The sequence below is a fragment of the Homalodisca vitripennis genome, unplaced genomic scaffold (assembly GCF_021130785.1).
Source record: "Homalodisca vitripennis isolate AUS2020 unplaced genomic scaffold, UT_GWSS_2.1 ScUCBcl_20;HRSCAF=552, whole genome shotgun sequence".
Classification (NCBI taxonomy): domain Eukaryota; kingdom Metazoa; phylum Arthropoda; class Insecta; order Hemiptera; family Cicadellidae; genus Homalodisca; species Homalodisca vitripennis.
The window spans coordinates 41,101-65,268 of NW_025776140.1; the positions used below are offsets into that span (position 1 = coordinate 41,101).

At 37.2% G+C, this 24,168-nt stretch overlaps 4 protein-coding genes across 4 annotated transcripts; 2 read left to right on the forward strand and 2 right to left on the reverse strand.

Moving 5' to 3' along the window:
- Positions 1 to 313: 313 nt before the first annotated feature.
- On the forward strand, positions 314 to 643 carry LOC124370129. Its single transcript, XM_046828420.1, has one exon. The coding sequence runs from the start codon at positions 314 to 316 to the stop codon at positions 641 to 643; it is 330 nt and encodes a 109-aa protein (XP_046684376.1).
- Positions 644 to 4,821: 4,178 nt separating this feature from the next.
- LOC124370130 lies at positions 4,822 to 5,439 on the reverse strand. The gene has a single exon (XM_046828421.1). It carries the CDS (start codon positions 5,437 to 5,439, stop codon positions 4,822 to 4,824), a length of 618 nt encoding a protein of 205 aa, XP_046684377.1.
- Positions 5,440 to 15,629: 10,190 nt separating this feature from the next.
- On the reverse strand, positions 15,630 to 18,610 carry LOC124370122. Its single transcript, XM_046828413.1, has 3 exons — positions 18,189 to 18,610; positions 16,459 to 16,615; positions 15,630 to 16,295 (listed from the first exon to the last, which is right to left on the reverse strand). The coding sequence occupies exons 1-3, from the start codon at positions 18,358 to 18,360 to the stop codon at positions 16,268 to 16,270; spliced, it is 357 nt and encodes a 118-aa protein (XP_046684369.1). The 5' UTR covers positions 18,361 to 18,610; the 3' UTR covers positions 15,630 to 16,267.
- Positions 18,611 to 18,694: 84 nt separating this feature from the next.
- Positions 18,695 to 21,508, forward strand: LOC124370123. Its single transcript, XM_046828414.1, has 2 exons — positions 18,695 to 19,105; positions 20,650 to 21,508. The coding sequence occupies exons 1-2, from the start codon at positions 18,892 to 18,894 to the stop codon at positions 21,345 to 21,347; spliced, it is 912 nt and encodes a 303-aa protein (XP_046684370.1). The 5' UTR covers positions 18,695 to 18,891; the 3' UTR covers positions 21,348 to 21,508.
- The last annotated feature ends 2,660 nt before the right edge of the window (positions 21,509 to 24,168 follow it).

Consider the following 24,168-nt stretch of genomic DNA (forward strand, 5'->3'; position numbering starts at 1 on the left):
TACAAACCAGGATCATACTTAACAATTGATGAATAGCTGTTGGCATTCAGAGGTCGTTGTAAATTTCGTATGTATATCCCTAACAAACCAGCAAATGATCAAGATTGTGATGGTTTGTGATACAGGTTATAAATACATGATAAATGCGATGCCATATTTGGGTAAAGGAACCACTCCCAGAAATACACCACAAGCCGAGTTCTTCGTAAAGGAGCTGACACAATGCGTCTAAGGTTCAAATAGGAACCTCATCATGGACAACTGGTTCACTTTGATCTCATTATCAACACAATTTCTAAATCCACCAATTAATATGACTTTAGTTGTAACTCTACGTCGGAACAAACCTGAAATATCTCCAGAGATGAAAGAAACTGGAGATCGACCGGTTGGGTCTTCAATGTTTTGTTTTGACGGACATAAAACAATGGTGTCGTACAAAGCAAAGAGTAAGAGAGTCGTGTTGTTGCTCTCAACTACTCATGAACAACCATCCATCAACCCAAGGAGCAAGAAGCCAGAGATTATCGAATGTTACAATGCAACCAAAGGCACCGTTGACAGTCTTGACCAGATGTGCCAACGCAAGACATCAACCGTTAATGATGTCAACCAGCCATCAACGGTCATCCCGGAAAGCTGACACATGTCGTGCAGCCGAAAAAACTAGAAGATGGCCATTGTGCGTTTTTTATGGCACGATTAACATAATGTTAGTCAATTGCTACATAATTTACGCACATACCATGGTTGCTCAGAGCTCAAAGCCAGTTTCGAGACGTGATTTTGCAAAAAAATTGCACTGTGAACTTGTCAAGCCTTTTGGCTTCAATATCGAAATCGCATCACAACTTTGCCAAAGCGTCTACGCGAATCTATCGCCAGCATCCTGGAAGTTGATATTCCTGCTGCCCAAATAGATCCTCAACTTGTCCAGGGAACAAAAATTTGTGCATTTTGTCCTTCAAAAAACCGACGAATGACCTCCCATTTCTGCCGGCGCTGCTCAAAGGCAATGTGTGGCGAACACCAAGGAAAGTGGTGTGTGGACTGCACTTGAAAAAAACTATTATATTTGATGTAAGTAAGCTTTTATACTTTTTTCTCATTAAAGCCCTTTTTATGTAAAATAAAAATGTTTTTACTAATGGTAGTCTCCCTGACGAATGTTTAGCTGTAACGTGTTTTTTACGAACCTTAGCTTTCTAGGGTTAACCTAGGCCTTGATATTTCAAGTGACAACTTACATGACATCGTTGGAAACAGGGCCGGATTTCCGCATGTGCAGTATGTGCATCTGCACAGGGCGGCAAATTTTGAGGGCCGGCAAATTTTCTCAAAATATACCGGTAAATTTTTAGCTTTATATATAGAGGGCTGTTATTTCGTTATTATTACGAATGAAAATAAATAGCCGGCGTCTTTTCTCGATAGTGTGGAAAAGGTTAAGCGGTCTACACGCGTAGTCCAGGAATCAGGACTCCTTCACTCTCTTCGTCCAAGCAGTCAGAAGGGGTGTACTTGTTCGGTGACGTTGCTCGCAAAAAGTTGTGCAGAGCACAGCAGGCAAGCACAAAGTCTGATATGATCGAGACGGAAGGTGATAGGTTTTTGTAAAACTCCAAACCAAGCAACTAAAATACAAAAAACATTTTCGATAATTCGTCGTGCTCGCGAGAACCTGTAGTTACAAATTCGTCGCTCATAGTTCAACACACTCGCATTGAATGGCTTCATAAAGTTTTCTCTCAGTTCAAATGCTTCGTCACCAATGAACACATATGGCAACAATGTGCCATCAGCCAAACTTGGTTGTGGTAGACCTAGAGTTTTCTTCACCATTTTTTCATACAAATCACAATACGATACAACACCTCCATCCCGTCCGAGTACACCAAAACTAAAATAGATCAATTTGTAGTCGTAGTCAGCGACACCCAGTAAGACTTGGCTGTGGAACTTCTTGTAGTTAAAAAAGAATGATCCACTTCCAGGTGGAGGAACTATAGGAACTTGTCATCTATGGCTCCCACGCAATTAGGGAAGTTCCATTGTTCATAGAACCCTCTTCCAATCTCCTTCCACTCTTCCTCGGTACTGGGGAACTGTAAATTAAAAACATGGCATTAATTACTTACAAAGAAGGCAAATTTGGTAACTTTATAGTTTCTATACGACCTAAGAAGTTAAAAATTTCAAACTGTAGGAAATAACGCCCTGATTCCGAATATGATAATTTTTTTACGTCGGGAAACCCCGGAAAATCTGAAAAACAGATTTTTTTCTGAAGTTGCTCATGTTGGTACTCAAATTAACGTTTTTTCCAATGTTCCAGGGTTTTCCATAGATTTCCGTCACCAAAATTTATCACTTTCGGAATCAGTGCGTTATTTTCTACACTTTGAAAAAAAAAAAACATTTTTTTTATTTGTGAGGTATGTATGGAAAGTATATAATTCACGCAAATATTCAAATAAAACGCACCATTTCTAACTTACATGGTCATACAACAAGTTGGGGCATATTACGGAATTTCCGCACCAGGATTGCTAGTATTGAATTTATTTTCTCTTTTTAGGATTCTGATATTGATGACGCCGGTAATTCAGCTATCACTGCTTCGACGCAGCATGAGTCATCCCAGTTATTAAACAGCCAAAACGATAGCCCGGGGACACTATCTACACGTCCGTCTTCCTGCTCTTCCAGCATTTCTAGAAGTACAGGTCCAGGTCAATTCAAGCGCCAAAAAAAGGCAGAAGATAAAATATTGGCCACTGTTGGTGATAAGCTTGCTGATATTAAACGTGAAGACCGGTTCGATATGTTTGGAAAAAATGTTGCTGCGAAACTTCGATCTTTACCCCAACAGCGCATATACGCAGAAAAGGAAATTAATGATGCACTTTTCGATGCGGAGGTTGGCGCTTTACAACAAATATCGACATTTAACATGTCCAATGCATTTTTCCCACCTACACAACCCAACTATCAACAGCAGACATCACAATCTCAGAGTTTACCAACCCAGTTCCCAGGTACATCTGGCGCACAGAACTTATGTCAGTATTATTCTAATTATGTTCCAAACACACCACAAAACTGAACATTATTTTATTTTTGCCTTTCCCATTTATAATGTGTGACGTTTTAATATGAGCCACACTCGTATATTGTAAATTTTTGAACATTTAAAACTTTTGCCAGGAATTAAAAGGAGTGATGTTTAACCTTAAGGCGTTTTTTTTTCAATTTCTACGAAGTTTATAATTTTCATTCGTAAGTGTAGGCTATCTACATGTTACTGATAAAATTTACCTTGTAGACATTATTTGTTACATGAGTAATATATGTAATAAAACATTTTTTTAAATCAAAACCTTTGATAACTTACCTTGCAGAATTCCTTCTTTAACACTTTTAACAGGGCTTTGCAGGTCTCTTCTATAATTTTGCCCAGTGCTTGTGGCGAAATTAAGGTTGAAAATTTCAAGTCTTCCAATGACCTTCCCGTTGCTAAATAGCGGAGGGTTGCTGTAAGGCGTTATTGCTGTTCGCATGTTCGTATCTTGTTTTTTAATCAGAGGAGAAACACGAGATAATAAGTCCAAATATGTATCCTCGTCCATCCTGATGCAATTGTGCCGGTCTTTTGAATGGAATCGCAGCTAATCCAAAATTTTAATATGTGAGTAATGAGTATTTAGCTTGTTTTTAAAGCCATATATTGGGCTTGATTCTGCGCTTTCTTCTTTTAACTATAACAAATGCTACTGCACTACACATAAACAATAATTCATCATGTGAATACATGATCAAACACAGAGTGGTCTACACACGGTCAAAATAAACATGTATCATAAAAACGTAAAATAAAAACACAGGCTCAACTCTAATGGCGTTCACGGCGACTCGTGGATGGCAGGTCGAACTGACACACAGAAGTGAGCGTGTGGAGGCGATTGTTGCGTTCAGTTAGAAGTGAACACACCGAAGTGACACACCGAACTGACCGTGTGTAGCCCGCTTTAGGCGTACAGATAGATTACTCAGACATGAAACGGTTCGCGCATGAACGGGTGAGGAGTTTGAGGAGAAGTGCGGGCCGGGGTGGTTAAGGCTCGATGCACACTTGCGTATTTGCAAGTAGCGTGCACGCCGCGGGCAAGCTGCGTATGACCGCCGGCGGTTTAGCAGTAGTGAGTTGTTAGTCAAGGCTGAAGTACACGGGGCGTGTTTACAAGCTACAAGCCGGCGAGTTGGCGAGTGCGCTAGTTGTCGAGTACACATATACATTCCACTCGCTCAGTAGCCAAGTAGCTGGCGTGTAGAAATATACCTGCTGTTTGTTGTTTCGTAGTGGTTTCCTGTTGACAAAATGAAGTGGAATGCGAATAACATTTCGTTGTTTTTACAACTGTATCAACAGTTTCCGGCATTGTGGATAAAAAATTGTGGATAAAAATTTTAACATTAAAGATAAAAATTACTGCAACAAATCGTTGAGGGATATGGTGTTTAAACAACTAATGTCTGAACTGGAAGAAAATCAGTTGTTGGGGCAAATGGATAAAAAGCAACTTACGGCAAAAATTAAGTCCATTAAAGATGTCTACAGAACGGAGTTAAATCAAATTGAGAAAAGTAAAAAGAGTGGATGTGGGGCAGATGACGTTTATGTGCCAAAACTAACCTGGTTCAACGATGCATGTTTCCTGAGTGAGGTTTTGGCAACAAGAAGCAGTCAATCAAATTTGGTAAGTAAATGTATTTACATGTTATTTTTAAATTTGATTACAAAAAATATTTTAAATACATTCTTTAAGGCCTTTTTAGTCCAAGTTTCTCCCATTGCCAGGGTAGAGGATTTTCTTCAGAGAAATATTTCATGAACTGTTGTCTGATCTGTATTGCTGTTCTGTTTGGATTGTTGCTGCCCAGTGAGGTCACTGGTCGTAAGGTGTTGGCATGTAACCTCCACTGACCAGGTGTTACTTCTCCTGTGTTTAAATCTTCTCTGTCCAGTGCTTTTTGTGGCATATAGTGGCCTGGGGAAGTCTTTCGCAACCAGTTATGCAAACTGCAAGCAGCCAAAATAACTCTATCGATGATGTCGGGTTTCAGCTCAATTGCTTTTGAGAACACTCGAAAACGCCAGGCAAGTATGCCAAAAGCATTCTCTGAAACTCTCCTGGCACGGGATGTGCGATAATTGAAAATTTTCTCTTCATCACTTAATCCATGTTTACTAAAAGGCTTCATAAGATCGGGTCTAAGAGGGAAAGCATCATCTCCGATAATAACATGGTCCTCAGGAAACCCAATTGTTTTATTTTCCATTGCAATGTTCAGAGAACTATTTCTGAACACTGCACTGTCATTGGCTCTTCCATTTCCTCCTACATCAACGTAAGTGAAGCAATAATCAGCATCCACCATAGCGAGTAGTATGATGCTGTAGGTTTTCTTATAGTTGTAGTATACTGAACCTGAACCTGGAGGTCTTTTAATAAGAACATGTTTACCATCAATCGCTCCACAGCATCTAGGGAAATTCCAACGTTGGAGGAAAACCTTTTCAATTTTTTTCCACTCTTCAACAGTTGTGGGTACCTGAAAATGAAATATAGTTTATAACAACTTTTTTGCTACGGTATTAGTCCAGTCAGTGACGGTTTTTAATTTCCTTCTTTGTAATAGCTAATTATATATTTGTATTATATTAAGGTTTGTTTTTACATTGGGGAATTTTGATTCAGAAGCTAATTACAAATTTTCATGAAAATCAATGCTACTCTAAAACATTAGGAGGTACAGTAGAACTTCGATAATTCGTAGTTAAAGGGGCCGAGGATTTACTTCGAATAGGAGGTCGAATTATCTTTTGTTTTTTTCTCGGCTAGAGACACTCGTACTCGGTTCTTGGAACTCAACTATGGTACTGAATAACGATACACATGATGCTTTCAGTCCTAAGTCCTAGTATGATGCTTACAATCCTAAACAACATGAACGAAAATGAGGCTCAAGTACGAATTATAGCATGTTCTGGCCTACATTACTACGTATTATAGAAGTTACGACGAACTGAGACCATCTGGGCAGCGAAATTACTACGAAATAAGGAGGGGACCGAAATGCATTGTTTTTCTACGAATTATAACGGTTATTTCAAGGGACCGAGGTTTTACTACGAATTTTGGGGAACTAAGAATTATAGAGGTCCGAATTATCGAAGTTCTACTGTAATACAGTATTTTTACTGTCATTGACTGGACTATAAATAATGCATAAAAATTACATAAAATTATTAGCAGTTTTTGTCCTTTTTTAGGATGCAAGCCAAACTGATATTGCAGAAAAAGATGAGGAAGGGAACTCTATTGACCAAGATGAGCCTGACATCGGGGGAAAAATCACTGCTCAATCATCTGAAATTATGAAGCCACCTGAGCAGCCGAAAAAAAGGTTTAAAAAAATCAGATAGTATACCAGACAAAGAAATAGCTCAAGCTATCCAACAAATATATAGCAAACAAATCTATTGAGGACAAGCCGTATGACCTGTTTGGCAGGTATGTCGCATCAGAAATGCGTCAGCTACCTAATCGGGCAGCCATCCTGCTACAGCAGGAGATACAAAATTGTATCACTCGTTGTAAGTTAAACACATTGGACGATGGATCAGTTCAACATCAATATGACAAATTTCCTTCATTGCAATCTCCTCAATCAATAGCGTCCGTTTGTTATTCAAACGAGGAAGAGGACATATTGAAAAGAGCAATGATAAATACGTTTGTAAACATTTAATTAATATATTATGTATCAAAAGCATTTCATTTTGTTCAAGATAAATTTTTAAATACAAGTTTTGAGATTGAGAAGTGTATATTTACCATCCTTTTCCATATTTCAAACCAACGTTACTTAATACAAGGGCAAAATGTTCTTCATTCATGCAAGTTTTGAAAATAAAAATAAGATAAAATATTTACACTTACATTAATAAATGGACGAAGCACGCAACAAATCTCCGTAAGTACATGTGGTAAGAACCTGGATATTGTTGTTTCTGGAACTCGAAACAGGTACTCCAAAGATTTAAACGAATCACCAGTCGCTAAATATCGTAATGTTATTTCTAATTTTGTGGTTACTGGAATCGCCATTCTGTCCTGCTTTGACAACTTTCCGCGAACCATTTCCAGTAACTCATCAAACTGTTCACCTGTAATTCTTAACATATTTCTATAGGCTGCATTGTCTTCGTTCTTCAGCTCTTTCAGTAATGTATGTGATGCACCATATTCAGTACGTCTTCCTACCCACGGTTTCACCCACACTTTCCTCTTCTTCCGTTTCGCGTTTTGTCGCCTAATTAACTCTTTTTTAATCACTTTTGATAGAACTAAAACTCCCGATAGAACTAATTCCTCCGACATTTTCAAGACCGTTCTACTCGTTGCTTCTGGACAATCCACAAGCTACTGTGAGTACACTTGGCTAGTTTACAATCTTAATCGCTCAAAAGCCGGCGAGTGGCGTGTAAAGTCGCCGGCAGAGTAAACTTTTTCAAGAGCTTTTTTAAAAGCAGCTTTTAAGCGAGTGCAGTGAGTACACTGGGCTAGTTTACGAGCTGCTTGTAAAAAAGCCGGCTTGTAGCTTGTAAACTCGCCCCGTGTACTTGACCCTTTAGGGTAAAAACATAGTGGAGCAGCGAGTGAAGAGTCAAGCAGTGAGTCAAGCTGCGCGTCATTAAATATGCAATATGTTTAGGTTGACCCGAACATAGTGAGGCGCCAAGAAGCGCTTCATGCATCGACATGAATCTTGACTCGCCGCTCGTGAAATCATAAACGATTTCTTTGCAGCGCAGCTCCAGTTGACTCGGGGCTTCCTGCGCAAGTGATTATTGTAACATAATCTACAAAAATGAACGTGGAGGCCTTTGTTATTTCGATCCGGAATCGTGAAGCTATATGGAACCAACAACTGAGTGACCACCATAATAGATATACGTTGGACAAGCTTTGGAAGGAGGTTGGAGCAGAAAATAATTGTTCAGGTACGTTTGTGTATCTATTAATTGTATTTTAAACATTATACATTTAAGTAGATATATAGCCAATTTTACTGCAATAAGCTTGAAGTACAGTACAGTATATTCATTATAAGTTATAATTACAATAATAGGCTACTTTGTTCATTCTTTCGGAAAATGAATCATATTTTCGTTAAAGTATTGTGTGTATGTGTCCCGCATAAGAAGAGCATCACTTGACTGACGACCTCTCTGCCGCTGCCTTCTTGGAACCTGAATATTCTTGGGTTGAACTGTTTTGACCTCTGTCAAATGCCTCTCAAAGCCTTCTCGATCTATAATAGTATTTTGAAAAACACATACACTCTTAATTGTCATATCTGCAGTTTTATGATCTGTTTCAATATTCTTAGATAATAGTCTTCATTTTTAATACAAGATTCCAAACGTGCATTCAATACTTTTTCGAGCTCTTGTGTGCCTTTTATTAAAGACTGCTTTTTCATCATTAAGATTGTCCATATTGTAAGGTGTTAGAACACGCATAGATAAGGGGAAAGCTTCATCTGCGAGAAAAACCAAAGGCGTTTTGACATTAGTTCCAGGTAAACAAGCATCATCCGGAATATCAAGCTCATTATTTTTTAACATTTGGTAAAAGGCAGATGAAGTAAAAGTGGCTCCATCACTCTGTTTGCCGAATCCCCCGACATCAACTACAAGAAATCTATAATTTGCATCACAAACTCCTAATAAAACAATTGAGTAAAACTTTTTGTAATTATAAAACATTGTTCCTGAATTCGGTGGGCACAAAATTCTGACATGCTTTCCATCAATGCATCCTAAACAGTTTGGAAAACTCCATAATTGATAATAGTCTTTGCTTGTCTGGACGAAACATTCTTTTGTGGGATGTGGCATATGAATAGGATGTAATACATTCCATATTTGCACAACGGTTTCTTTTACTATCTTGCTAACTGTGGACGCACCAACACGACGAAATGAGAATGATAAACTCTTGAATGAAGCTCCTGTCGCCAAGTATCTGAAAAAAGTAATAATAATACTAATTAATATTATAATTTTAGACTGAAATTATTGAAAGCATTCAATGATTTACAGACTCTTGAACGAATGAATGGATGGATGAATTGAGGCGGTAGCTGCAAGAAGGGCACATACCGCTATGTGCCCTTTTTGCGGAGAACGCAGAAAACGATCCACCATGTCTTTGTACATGTGTCCTGAAAATTTTGTGTTGATATCTTATGAGGTTGGTACGCCTGCTTTTGTGTTAGCATGTCGGGTGATTTTCAGTGTCAGCTGACCGTGAGTTGTGTTTACATCTACATCTTTGTTTTGCTGTTTGTTTACAATACTTAAAACCACATTTTATTACTAATAGTTTTACAATAATAATAGTAGATCTTCTCTTAGTTTTTTTTTTTTTTTTTTTTAGTTACTTTAGAGTTGACGTTTTCAGTTTTTATAAGAGTGTGATAATATAACGGACAGTGAACTCTCAGAAACGGTAGGGGAGACCGGGGCACTATTGGACTGGGGCACTATTGGACAATGCCTTTTATAGCTAGAGGGAAATTTTTGTCTCCCTTCAATTTCCCATTTTGGTATGCCTGAGACGGTCACATTTCACTGTGGAAAGTTTGGTTATTGTGGCACATCTTCTTAGAAATTGAGTTCATATTTTATGTTTTTTACCCAAAATGAAGTGATTTTGCATATTCACAAACTTATCTCTTTCACAGTAAGTATTATCCTGAAACAATTGTGTCTATTATTTTGAAATTGTTAGTTTAACTGACTATGCAATGAATTCATTCATTTTGAGGTTATGTCACTTCCTTTCTGTAATCTTCAATTTTTATATCTTAACCTACCTCGGGGCAGTTTTGGACAAAAGTATGGGGCACAATTGGACAAAACATTATTTTATGTTTTGTCATTGCTACATACTGTTTTTTTGTTTTTCCAGGTTAAAGATGGTTAGGAAGTATATAAAGAAAACAGACAGGGCTAATATTTCTGAAGAATCTATAGTAGCGGCATTAAATGACTATAGAAATGGTAACTACCGATCCATTAGAGAAGCTGCCGAAGCCCATGGGCTTAAAAAGTCGACCCTACATTTCAGACTCAACAAAGTAAAGCAAAAGGAAGTCAACAATGAGAATAGTCTTATAGCTAATGAGCCTAACAATGGTAATGGAGTTGATGAGCTTAACAATGAGGATCATGTCAATGAGCCTGTGGGCAATGAAAATGTAACTTTATTTCAAGAGGTTGAAGATGAGCACCAGCCAGTAAAAGAGGTTACTATAGAAGATATGGCCCCTGTTTATAACACTAAATACTCTCAAAGACAAGTATTTACACCTGAACAAGAACAAAAAATTGCAGACTATTGCATTGAAAGGTCCAGAATGAACTATGGCCTAACTTACATGATGGCCAGGGAATTAGCCTTCAAATATGCCTTGGCTTTGAATCTCGATCAACGCATACCTGCTAAATGGCGTACTACAGGCTTATCAGGAGAAGAATGGCTAAACCATTTTATGAAGAGACATCAAGGACTTTCACTTCGCCAAGCAGAAAAGACTAGTCTGTCCAGGAACACTAGCTTTAATAAACACAACGTGGGAACGTATTTTGACAACCTAGAAGCTTTGTTCGCAAAAGTAGAAGTTCCTCCGTCAAGAATTTTAAATTTAGACGAGAGTGGAATAAGTACTGTGCTGGAGGCGCCAAAAGTGATTGCAGCAAGGGGAACAAAACAGGTGGGCCAAGTCGTATTTTGTATGATACCAGTGATGGAAAATATATGAAGACTAAATACAAGCAAGAAATCTGGGGGAAAATCGCAAAAGAACTCAACATTGCAGATGGTAAGGGACTTGTTATTAGTTAACCCTAACAAAATCTATGTATCTTATTATTTTCAGGTTATCTACACCGAATTTCTGTTTTATATATCACATAAATAACTTTTCTGTACTACAGTGATATTATTAATATTTTGGGATAGGGATAAATACATTTACATAAATATTATTTAGAAATAAATACACGATTCTTGTAAAATGTTGTAAAAATTAGTTATTTTGAGATATAAAATGTCAGGAACAGAAATTATTTTACTACATTAAATTTTTTACCACAAAAATTTAGTTTTATTGTAAACATTTGTATGAAAGAATTATAATTCTGTGTACAAAAAAGGCTTTATATAAAAGTAAAACTAAAACAATGAAGGATAGGCCTACTTTGTGTAGGATGTCAATTTTTTAAATGAGCCATATAACATGCCAATGACTTATATTTCTAACAGTATGGACAATCAGAAGATACAACCTCCAGTGGGTTAACTCCAGTCGTAGACTAACTACAAACATGAATTTAATATTGTCCTTCAGAGACTCGTTCATCCTGCCACTCCACACTTCCTACTGAGTTAAAGTATGCAGTGTACTTATGTCTTACTGCAAAAGCTGCTTGTACACTTCTTGCTCGATTCCTTGATACTGGAACCAGTTGCTCTTTTGGTAATTGTCCAGTTGAAACATCTTCACTATCCACATTTACTGCAGCATTTCTGCGCAGATAATTATGTAGCAAACAAGCTGCTTTTACGACACTGACAACGCTAGAAACTTTAATCTCGAATGGTTTTTGGAATACGCGGAATCGCGATGCTAGAATTCCAAAAGCACACTCAACAGTTTGTCTGGCCCGTGAAAGCCTGTAGTTGAACACCTTATTTTCATGGTTGTCCGTAACTTGCTTCTTTGGGTAGGGTCTCATCAAGTTGCACATTAGCGGGAAGGCCTCATCCCCTACAAACACGTATGGCATACTATGTTGAAAGGAGGGAAGTTCAGAAGGGGAGGGCAGTTTAAGACTTCCTCTTACCATTTTTTTTCCAATTCGCAACTTGAAAAAATATTACCGTCACTGAATCTCCCCATGGATCCTACATCGATGAAAGTGAATTTTGATGTAGCGTCAACAGCTGCCATTAGGACGATGGAGAAAGTGTGTTTGTAATTGTAGTATGATGATCCAGATTTGTTTGGTTTCTTTATAACAATGTGCTTCCCATCAATCGCCCCCACACAGTGAGGAAAATTCCATCTTGAATTAAAATCAGACGCAATCGACAGCCACGTCTCTGATGTAGGTTGTGGCAAATAATCCGGCTGCATAGTTGTCCATATTGCGACGGAGACCTCATTCACAATGTTAGCTACTGTTCTATCTCCCATCCGGTAACTGTAGCCGATGCTTTTGTAGCTGTCACCAGAAGCCAGATACCTACAACAAAAAAATATATATGCTACTTTCATGCAATAGATAACTTAATAGTTGCAGTAGATAGTTCTGGTTTAGCCTAGCGGAACAAACGTATGCAACAAAATTGTTTTTGGTAAATGGTCATTTTCCAGTGTGGAATCCCCTTACCTGTTTATCGTTATAAATAAAATAAGTATTAAGTTTTCTCTCTCTTTTTCAGTTGAAGAGGTAAAATCTATGTGGAAGAAATTAAGGAACAACCATAGAGATGCTCTACGCCGGCAAAAGCGTATGATGAAAAGTGGTGCAGCAGCAACAGATATTAAACCATGGAGGTTTCAAGCTCAAATGGAATTTTTGTTGCAATACATGGTTAATGAAAATCGAGAAACAAGTTTTACCAATGATGACCCCAACTCTGAACCACAACTACGAGGACAACCAGAAACACAGCAGACAGAAGAGAACCAGGACGTCGAAAATAACATTACCGGGATAGTTGATGAAGAGTCTCAGCCAGACACAGCCGACGTTGAAAGAGTTAACTCAGTTGATTTGTCTGTAAAGGAACCTACAGATAATCTATCGCCACCACCATCAAGACCACAAAAGAAATTTAAAAATCATGAAGTTGACACCGTAATAGTAAAAGCTATTGAACAGCGTGAGCAGAGGGCAACAGAGCGGGCTAAAGAAAGAAAAAACACTGGATGAAAAAATAGCTCCTTCAGATGATTTACATCTATTTTTCATGTCGATGTATGAGCTAACAAAAAAAATGCCTCCTTCATCCCAGCATATTGTGAGAAGGAATGTCTTTCTGTCAGTAACCGACGAGGAAGCACGTTTGCTGAACATTCAACAACCTACCCATTCCCCACAACAGCCCCGGCATCAAGTTCATCAGCCTATGTATGAGGATCGTCAGTTAACGTATGACAACTGGTCACGTTCTCTAAACGTCTTGTCTCCGGAAACTTCTACCTCTTCTTCAGCTCTAGGACATCGTTCAACGTCGACCTCGCCTTACGCCCCTGAAAACCCCAGTTTGCCAACGTCTTCACTGGTCTCTTTTATCAATACCTTTAACACCTAATGTTTTTAGATTATTACAGTAAGGCAATATGATTTTTCCATTTTTTCATTGTACTTACACGTTTTCATATTGGTGTTATACTTATAAATAAAAACTTACCTTAGAAATACTGCTAGTTTTTCTTCACTCCCAATTGGTTTTTGAGCATTACATCCCTCGGAAGAAATAAGAGGTTGGACCAGGCTGTGAACTTCTTGGAATTCCGCTTTGTTGAGACGAAAATAGTTCGTAAACCTTTCACTACACAACTCTTTTGTCAGAACAAATTCACCATGAGAACTTCTTTTTTTCAGGTAGTCACTGTTTCTACGCTTGTTCTTTCTTGTTCTCTGATGAAGTAGTAATAATAAATCTAGGTCGGCATCAGAATCTGAGTCAGAACTCAAATCCAAATATTTTGACAACATGCTCATCATACAAGGTTTTAAACAAGGTAATAAACTAGGTAAACAAGGTAACTGTTATTGTTATGTTAAACTATTATAATAAAACAAAACTATATCAACAAACACACAAGACACTGAACTGCTGTATGATAACTGCTTCCCAATATGCGAGGTAAACTGTGCGACGCAGATTTTTCGCCGCTGCTGCCCTGTGCTGTGCTGCGCTGCCCGGGCCGTGCCACGTGTGGCAATATGCGCCCTGGCTAAAACTTATTGTAATATGTAGGAAGTACTGTATGCATAATTTGTGTGTTATTTTTGAAACTTTGCTTTCTTACAGATAAAATACATTACATTTTTGAAACAAATAGCCTATTGTTTATTAAAAAAGCTCTGAACAGCGATACATTGTTAAATAATAATTTATTGCTGAAACACATTTGATGTTATGTTTTCTAACCGAAGAAGAAAAAAATTTAATGAGTAAATTGTGGTTTCTGAAAATATTTAAAGTTACAAAACATTATTTGCATATATTTAATAAAAACTACTTTATTGTAAGTTTATCCATATTTTGGTATTTAGTAAAGACTTAGTTAAAAACTTACCTTAATCAAACCGCAAGCCTTTCTTCAGGTGAAACTGGTCTTTTAAAATATGTGTCTTGTTTTTCAATTAAAGGCCTAAGCATGTTCAATAGCTCATAAAACTTTTCGGGGGACATTCTAAAATATTTGAAAAATTTCCGTTTGTCCTTTAATAAATCGGAGAAAAGGTGGTGAAATTCCCCGTATTTTTTCCTTTTCTCATTTATAGGATGAACCCACATTGTTTTTTGTCTCTTCTCCTCCTCTTCTGATTGAAGAAGACAAAATAAAAACAGATCTTCATCTTCAGAGCTGCTCATTAAACAAAATGTAAATTATTAAACAAAACGACACAACATAACCATACGACTGCACACTAACTGATAGCACTGCAGCTGTAGTGAGGGAAGGAGTTCGGCGCGCCCAGTATGTGCGACGGTCAGCGGAACTTTCCAAAAGGCGGTGCGGTTCGGCGCAGCGCGGCGCGTCTGCACTGTGCGCCATGCTTAAGGCTACGGCCACACTCACCGTTTTTGTCGCTGCGTCAGAATCGCATGCGACGATGACGTTGCGTCAGAATCGCAGACATGGGCCACACTCGCCGTCAAAAACGCAGATCTCAGTGGCAAAGATGTCTTCTCTAAGTGAAGCAGACTTATTACTAGTGTTAGCTGTTAGATCTTATTTGAAAAAGAAAAGAAAGAGAAGATTTGGTATTCATCCAATGAACACAGTGCGTTTGAGCCAAGGCCAGTTTTATACATTAATGAGTTTTTTGCGTAATGATAATGAAAAGTTCTTCTCTTATTTTCGAATGAGTGCCACATCGTTTGATGAACTATTAGCTCTAGTGAGAGATGATCTGTCAAAACAAGACACCAGACTACGTCTGAGTATACCAGCAGAGGAACGCTTAGCTGTAACTTTGAGGTACGTAACAAAATGTGACAATTACTCTGATATTATAATAACATTTGACAAAATATATTAAATGCTTCAACGTTATCAATTATTCCACGTTCCTACTTTATATTGAAATGGAAAAGGAAAATTTAAGGAGGCGAAGTTCAGTCGTCTCTACCACTTAACCTCAGAACAAATTTCATGTTATTATAATTTTAAATCCATTACTTTAATAGTTATTTGTAATAGATTATAATTGTATTTGTTGTTGTAGGTAAATGAGATAGCAAAATATCAAATCAAACAAGTAATATTTGTAATGCAAGAGGTTATGTAATCTTACATTTAAATAATGCAGTAAAAATAATTAACACTTTTGCAATGAAGGTGTCCAGTCCAATTACAATTCTTCAAAAACACTAAACACATCCGAATTATTGTTACTAAGCGATTCAGAGGGTGTAGGGGACTGAATGTTAGCCTGGCGCTCTCTTGGAGAAGCATCCGTCCAATTAGGGTAGTTATATTGGGGATGATTAGGGACGTTTGGTAGCTGCTGCCACTGGTGACTTGAGTGGGCAAAAAATGCAGGGGGAGGGTTATAGCGTTCTACTGCCAAGGCTTGCTGCATAACTTCCGTAAATTTCATCCGAACCCACAATGTTTTGTCAACAGGAAGGTTTTTTAACATAGGCAAAAAGGATAGTAGAAAGTGCTTATCAGCTTCTTCTTCTTCATCCGTTGGCTTGCTTGCATTTGTCAAATGTTTAAGTACGGCCATTTCAAAGGGAGTCTGTCGATATTTTTTGTTGATACGGTTAGGCGCTGCTTGGTTGGGCGCTACTTGGTTAGGTGTTGCTGGTTCTGAAGCAACTACCTCAGTCAAATCTTCGTTGTTTTCTTCAGTAGCCGCATTTTCGTTTCCAATGTCGGGTTACTCATCAGGAACATTGGTGGTTGTCCTGCAAGAAAATAGCTCTTCACCATTGAGTTCAGGATAAAAGTTAAACTCTCAAATTTTTTACCTACAACAAGTTAAACCTGTTAAAAAAAACAAGTTGAAAAAGGTTAGGTTAGGTTAGGTTAGGTTAACAGATTTGCTAATATTTTCTTATTAATTCTTACCTCCTGTCAGTGTTGTTCGCAGTGAGGAACAGCAGTTGATCGAAGTACACATACTTTTTCTTCTTCTTTTGGCTACTGCCACTAGGTAATTTCAAGTTTTTCATCTCCCTCGCAAAACAATCTCGTAGTGATCTCCATTTTTTTTGCAATTCCTTTACTGTAATAAAGACAGTTTATGCAATTATATACTTTATCAAGGATACATGTTAGTAATGTAAATTACATTAACCAACCAGAAAAGTCCAAAAAGTTAGATTTGTTTCGTTTCAGGTGGGGGGGGGGGTTGGGTTTTATGTTCAAGTCCCCAATAATAAACTTGAACAACTAACACAGTGTCTTATTACTGTGAGATAAAAATATATATCTACAGATTTTGTTATTTGTTTCAGGTTTATTGCTACAGGAAACACGTTCAGATCTCTCGCGTTTGAATACCGAATTGGTAGATCGACTATAAGTAAACTCATCAGAGAAACTTGCACGGTTTTATGGGCTACTATGAAAGAAAAGTTTATGAAACTGCCAAATACCGAAGAATGGGAAGAAATTGCCAATGGCTTCAATACTCGTGCAAATTTTCCAAACTGCATAGGAGCCTTGGACGGAAAACATATCCGAATAGTGAATCCTCAAGGAAGTGGCTCGGAGTATTTCAACTACAAACAATTTTTTTTCTGTTGTGTTGCTTGCTTTGGTTAATTCAAACTATTGTTTTACTGCAATTGATATTGGTAGTTACGGAAAAAAATAGTGATTCTAATATTTTTAGACAGTCTGCCTTGCACAATCTGCTAGTTAAGGGAAAACTTAGTATACCAAATGATCAAAGATTGCCTGATTCTGAAGATGACACCCCAATGCCTTTCGTCATTGTAGCAGATGAAGCTTTCTCAATGACTCAACATGTTCTTAGGCCATATGCTAAAAGAAATGTAACCACACAAAAAATATTGTTTAAACTATCGGCTTTCACGAGCTCGTCGATTTGTTGAATGCACTTTCGGTTTACTTGCTAACAAATGGCGAGTTTTTCATGGTGCTATTTGTTTGGACTCAGAATTTGTTGTAGAGGTTGTTCAAGCCGCATGTGTTTTACACAACTTTGTACGTGTAAGAGACGGTTTTCAGTTTGAAGACACCCTGTCTTGTCCTTTAGAAGACATACCCGTGTTGGGCACTGGCGGCGCCCCTTTGACTGCAAAAGCAATCCGCGATAGATTCGCCAATTATTTCACATCCCCCGCTGGAAGCGTTCCTTGGCAATTTGACATGATTTAAATAACTTACTCTTAAGTATGCCATTAATAATATAGGAAAGTTTTGTAAATGAGCTTGATAAAAGTGTACATTACTGCTTTATAAACTGAAACTCCCTTAGATATGAACACATCATATTTATATTATTTTTTATTTATAATATTCAATGCTGTTCAGTTTCATGTAATGTGTGCATAACATTGATAGTTTTAGTAATTGTTGTGCTAAAATTATAGTAATTTCTGTAAAACCTTACAGTCCTACATTTTATTTTGTACGCTACAGGGAGCGATTACGATTTTTCACGGAAGACTGGAGTAAATTTTTTTAAGCAGTTAAATATTCTCTCTACTTGCACAATTACTGGAAAATGTGGTTAGGTTAGTTTTTCAGTCATTGCTTATTTTTTGTAAATGGTCTTGTTTTTATGAAAATAAATTCATTATTATTTCAAGTACTAAAATTTTACTCACCTTCTTTATTTTTTTCCTCATTAGTCATCTGCTCCCAGTTCGAAAGCACTATCCTGGCCACCTCAATCCATAGCTTAGATTTTAAATCACGGTTACTGTAGTCCTTTAATTTAAGATCCCAAAGTGGAGGACGGATGCTCACCTCGTTAATAAATAGTTCGGTGTCAAACATTTTAACTAATAGAATTATTACAACAAAGAAGACACTTGTCAAAGAGGTCACAAATAGAGTGAGGTGACTGAAATGGTATAGGAAGTAAGAAGAGTGGGGAGGGACAAGTTGCGACAGGAACGGCGAGTGTGGCCACCTTCATTTGATAACATAAGCTGCGTTTTCGTCGCAGCGACCGAAAAACGCTACATGTTGCGTTCGAATCGCTGCCGTCGTCGCAGGACGGCCAGTGTGGCCGGCTCCCATTTAACTCCATTCTAAAGGCCCGGCCTCCACTTGCGATTTGTTGTCGCGCGATTGTTTAGTCGCAAAAATAGAACCTATTGTTTTTAAATGCAGGCGCATCCACATGCGACAGAAATGCGACTGCGATTTAAAAAACGCAACTGGACCTATTTTGACCGCGACGCGACTGTCGCGGAAATAAAATGAGTCACACGGACAGGCATCGACATGCATCCACTGGCGATTATTTAGTCGCATTTTTGACTGAGTACTGTCGAGCGGTGGCTGTTTGTTAACTAAATAAATATGTCTGACAGTGAAACCTCTACTAGTAAATTAGTATTATCAGTCATTGATACTGATTTGCTAATTAGTGAAGTAGAAAAGAGACCGGCTCTTTATAATAAACAATTAAAAGAGTACAGTGACCGAAATATAAAAGAAAAACTGTGGACTGAAGTGTGTGGTAAAGTGATAGAAAACTGGAATGACCTTACATCAAAAGAAAAGAAACATAAAGGTGAGTGATTTTAAATATGATAGCATTAATTGGCTAAAAATACCACCTACAGGATATCTAAAAAATGTAGCCTACACTAACTTATAATTTATATCTTATCGGATTCATTGCAGTTCTATATGTTCCCGATTATCAATTTATTTTCGTCTTTGATATTGTATTATCTTATAAATCTATTATATTATCGTCTATTAAAATATTGTATGCTTTTTTAATTTATTCCCAACAGTTTTGTTTATTTTTTATTATTATTTCACAAGAAACATTTTTTCAATATTTCATTTTAATAGGGTCTACCTAATAGGTTTCTGTAAATAAAACATCGTTCATAGTTTTATTAGCAATTTATTTAAACCAAAATGTAGTTTTGGCTAACAAGATATGGTTGTATAAATGATTAATAATGAAATTATTAAACTTTAGTTACTCTTAACATGTATTAAACAATTTTTTAAACAGAGGTTTCTTCTGTAAATCACTTCCATGTATTATTATGCCAACTTCTTCTTATTGATTTAAACATGGTCGTATTGCCAAGGTAATGAGCCTTGAGGTGAAATGAAGTAATCTGCCAAGTAGTCTCTTGCTTCGATACCTGAAGAGGTACCCCGTACACCGACTTGTTGTATACATACCAGCGGACACTCATAGCATTCATCTTCAACTCGAATACCATCTTTTCTTCTTACAAAGTTGTTGAGAACGCAGGATGATTTAATAATGTCATCCGCTAAGTTCGTTTGGACATTCAATGGCCGATGGAAAATTCGCCATTTGTTGGCTAAAATACCAAACGTGCATTCCACCATTCTTCGAGCACGGCACATTCTGTAGTTGTATACTCTTTGTTTCATGGATAAATTCTTCCTGGGATAAGGCCTCACTATATTTCTTGATGTAGCAAATGCTTCATCTCCAACTATAACAAATGGCATAGGTTTTCCATTTTCGTCATTAGGAAGAGTTTGAGCTTGAGGGATGTTCAGTTTGCCATCAATCAACTTTGCACCTAGTGCGGAGTTTTTTCAGAATATTTGAATCACTGTTACTACCGTAAGATCCTACATCGATTGCTGTAAAACAATAGTCTGCGTCTACTACAGCAAGTAACACAATCGAAAAGTAATTTTTATAATTGTAAAAAAGAGATCCAGAGTGATTTGGCTTCTGAATTCTTATATGTTTGCCGTCAATGGCACCAATGCAATTTGGGAAGTTCGTTCGCAAGTAAAATTGTTTTGCTATCTCCTTCCAATCTTCCTCTGATTTGGTAGGCATGTGTATTGGTTGTAAACATGTCCACAATTTTGAGCAAGTATCTTTAATGATGTGACCAATTGTGCTGGCACCCAATAAATATTCAAAGTGTAACGAAATGAAGCTGTTCCCAGTGGCAAGGTACCTGAAAATAATAAATTCTGAAAATAAGGAGGTACTATATCAAAAGTGTTATGATGAAGTTATGGCATAGGTTTTACATTTGAAATCAATAAAATATAATTTTTAATTATTCTAGGGGGGTTAATACTAAATTTGTATTCCAGGTACAGACGTTCAAAAAAAGTGGAAGAATTTAAAGGACTGCTTTTTGAGGGAAATTGCAGCACAACGAAAAACCACATCAGGCCAAGGAGCAACAAAAAGAAGAAAGTATATCCATTTTGATGCGTTGCTGTTTTTGGTTCCCTTTGTAAAAGGAAGAGAAACTATTAGTAATATCTCCCTCAATGAAACGGATGGATATGAACCAGAGCAACCACATGATACATCTGATGACATTCAAGAAGGTAATTCTACTGCAAGATGCTCACTTGGCATTAATGCACAGACCGAGCGTGAAAGGCGTAAAAATAGTAAGAAACAAAATGCAAACTCATATGAGACATCTTTATTGAACATTTTGAAAGCAAGACAAAGTGACGAGGGTAATGAAGATAAACACTTCGCTTTAATGTTGGTTCCAATGTTAGGAAAATTAAATGAAGAGCAAAAGCATTATGCTAAGATAGAAATTTTAAACGTCATGAGGCAAGCTCGAAACATTAATCCACGCCCTGGTTACATCAGCTCTTCCCAACATACACAACAGCCACAGCATAGCCATTCTGCTTACGGACATAATTCTAACCAACCTGTGTATCCACAAAATACTGGGCCAATGCAGAATTTTTACAACGATTTTGCAGGAAGTGTTTTGTCATCACCCTCTGCAAGTGGAAGTGATCTTTTTGATTTATCGTAACTCTTTTAATGGGTAAACTACTAACCCTTAGTTATTCCTATAACATTTGATTTTTATTAATTTGTACTTGTGTTTTTTAAAATGTTTTGATTTAATAAAGAGTTTTTAATAGATAAACAAATAAGATAATTTGATTTTCTGTAATTATTACTCACCTCAAAGTCACTGATAGACGTTCTTCTGGTGGTATAGACAATCTCCATTTTGTGTTTTTATATGTAATTGATGGACCAATTATTCTCAAAAGTTCATCAAAACTATTTTTCGTCATTCGGTAATACTGAAAGAATTTTATAGGATGTTCACTCAAATCTTCAAATAACTTGTGAAACTGCCCTTTTAGTAATCGCTGACTTGTTATTGGGTGAACCCAGTAATTATGTTTTCGCCGTTTACGTCTAGCACGAAGTAAAAGCGCGATCACAACACTTGCTTCGATGTCATCCATGATCAAAATCTACAACGATTCTGTCGCAAGTGGATGCACCTCAATTAAGTTTTGCGACTGCGACAAAACAATCGCGCGACAACAAATCGCAAGTGGAGGCCGGGCCAAACAGAGATTCTCCTATCGTTGCGATTCTGACGCAGCGACAAAAACGGTGAGTGTGGCCGTAGCCTAAGAGGAGCGGGACGGCAGGTGCGGCTGGCAGCTACTACCACTACTGCAGACATTGGGCTGATGCGCGTATCTAGGCAATGTACTCCCTTAAAATTACACGACTCCAAGATATTGCTGGTTAACAAAATAAAATATTACTATGAATAAATATTTAATGAATAATAAACACTTATGAATAAATTATTTCTGTGTTGTATACACTAGACTTACTTTAATCATCCACTAAAGGAGTAATCCCAGCCATGCAGTCGTTGTCATCGGTGATTTGTTCTTCGAAACTGCCGGAGCAATCAGCATCGCTATCACTGACACTGCCCGCACTTTCAATGTCTTCCCCCAAGCTAATAACCCCCGACCGCACGCGCGGCGGAGCGACACTCCACAAGTAGGTATATTTATTGTTAGAATAGTGGTCAGAATGGGTTGAGCCTTGAGCCCGCGTGTAGCTTTACCCCTCCATCTGTAGAAAGACGTGGCGCGCTTGTTGGGGCGTGTACGTTCAGTCGCGACTGAGCAGTGACATTGAGAACATTCCCGCGGAGTGACGCATGCGTTCTTTTCATTATCTGATTTAACCCGTCATCAGTCGCATGTCGGTCATTTTGACCGACGCCCTCCATTTTCATTCACTAAACAATGAGTTGTAGACAGATTGGTTTCTCCCGCCATGACTTTGTTGGTGGGGATGTACGAGCTCCTCACGCCTGAGTTTTAATGGGGCGATCAAGCCAGGCGAACAGAAAGAGTGGGGATTGAGGGGCCCCTCCCGCCAACTACAGATAGCCCGTGTATTAGAATAGTGGAATGAGCAGTCCGCGCATTCTCGCTCTGTACTCCCCTGAATTTAATTTAGTTCAGTACCTGGCAAACCTATTAAAATGTATCACTGTATTTTCAAACCCCTTTCTGTAGTTTAGTATACGTATATTTAAATTACATTTTCAAAGCTGGATGTTGTAGGATGCAGCGCAATTAAATTTATTTCATTGAACCTTGATTTTACAACGTAATTAATGGCAGACAATTACTCTTGTCTACATAAAAATAAACCAATACAACGGAGTATCGAAAGACCAAAAAGGAAGTCTAATGTAACAAAGTAACCTCGTTACATTCAGTGGCGTAGCTATAAAACATTTGAGGGTGGATTAAACATCCAGGAGGATTAAAAAGAGCCCTACTTAGCATAGTAGTTAAAGAATGATCTTCAGAGTCTCCAAAAACAAAATCAACAATTAAGTTGAGTTTTTTAATTGCAGCTTTTGTATTAAAATTGAAACCAATAAAATTGTTTCGTAACATTATATTTGGTTCATTGCAATTTCCAACTGCCTTAATCAAATAAATATAATAGCAGCTCAAAACTATGTCACGGAAAATTCTGTCAAATTTATTGAATTTATGTTTTAGGAAGAAGAGTTTAACAGAAGGCAATCAGGCAATACCAATATTACCAAACAGAGAAGTTATTTTTCCACGAAAAGGAACAAAAAATCCTCGCAGAGACGCCTCACAGAGGAGAAAAAATTAGAGATTTGCCTAGACTTAAGCCTTCTGAGTGACAATGGCAGACTTCAATAAATTATATAAATTTGTGTAATTGTAAATTGTATCATAAATCTGTATATTCGTAGCATTAGAGATCAGTAGGACTAAATTATTTTCATCATCTGTATTACATAAATATTTCTGTAATATAAGTGTAATATTTCTTACATAAATATAAGTGTTTAAAATTGTAAACCAAAAATATACTCATATATGATCTTAAACTGAATTTGTCAGTTACAGTAATATAATATAATTAGGAAAATTTTGTATTTATTAATGATGTTACGTGTTATGTTAGGTATTTAAGTCAGGTAGTTGTCATTGATTTTGTCATATTTCTATAATTATGTTTTTGGTTGAATATTTCTCGCAAGTTTCTTTTTTATGCCCTTAGTTTATTACAGCTATTACATAACTCTTATTACAGATTTTGTAGCGTAATTATTAATTTATTTACTACCAATTAAGGACTCCACATTATAATATGTTGCTTTTGCCCTATTAATTTGAATATATTCCAATAGCACAAAAAGATTATGACATTTTATTCGTTGTGCACCATCTCACATTTTGTAAAGTGTCTTTGGAGTTACAAAGAAGTTCAATATTAATATAATTAATTCGATATAATTTCTATGTTTTGGAGAT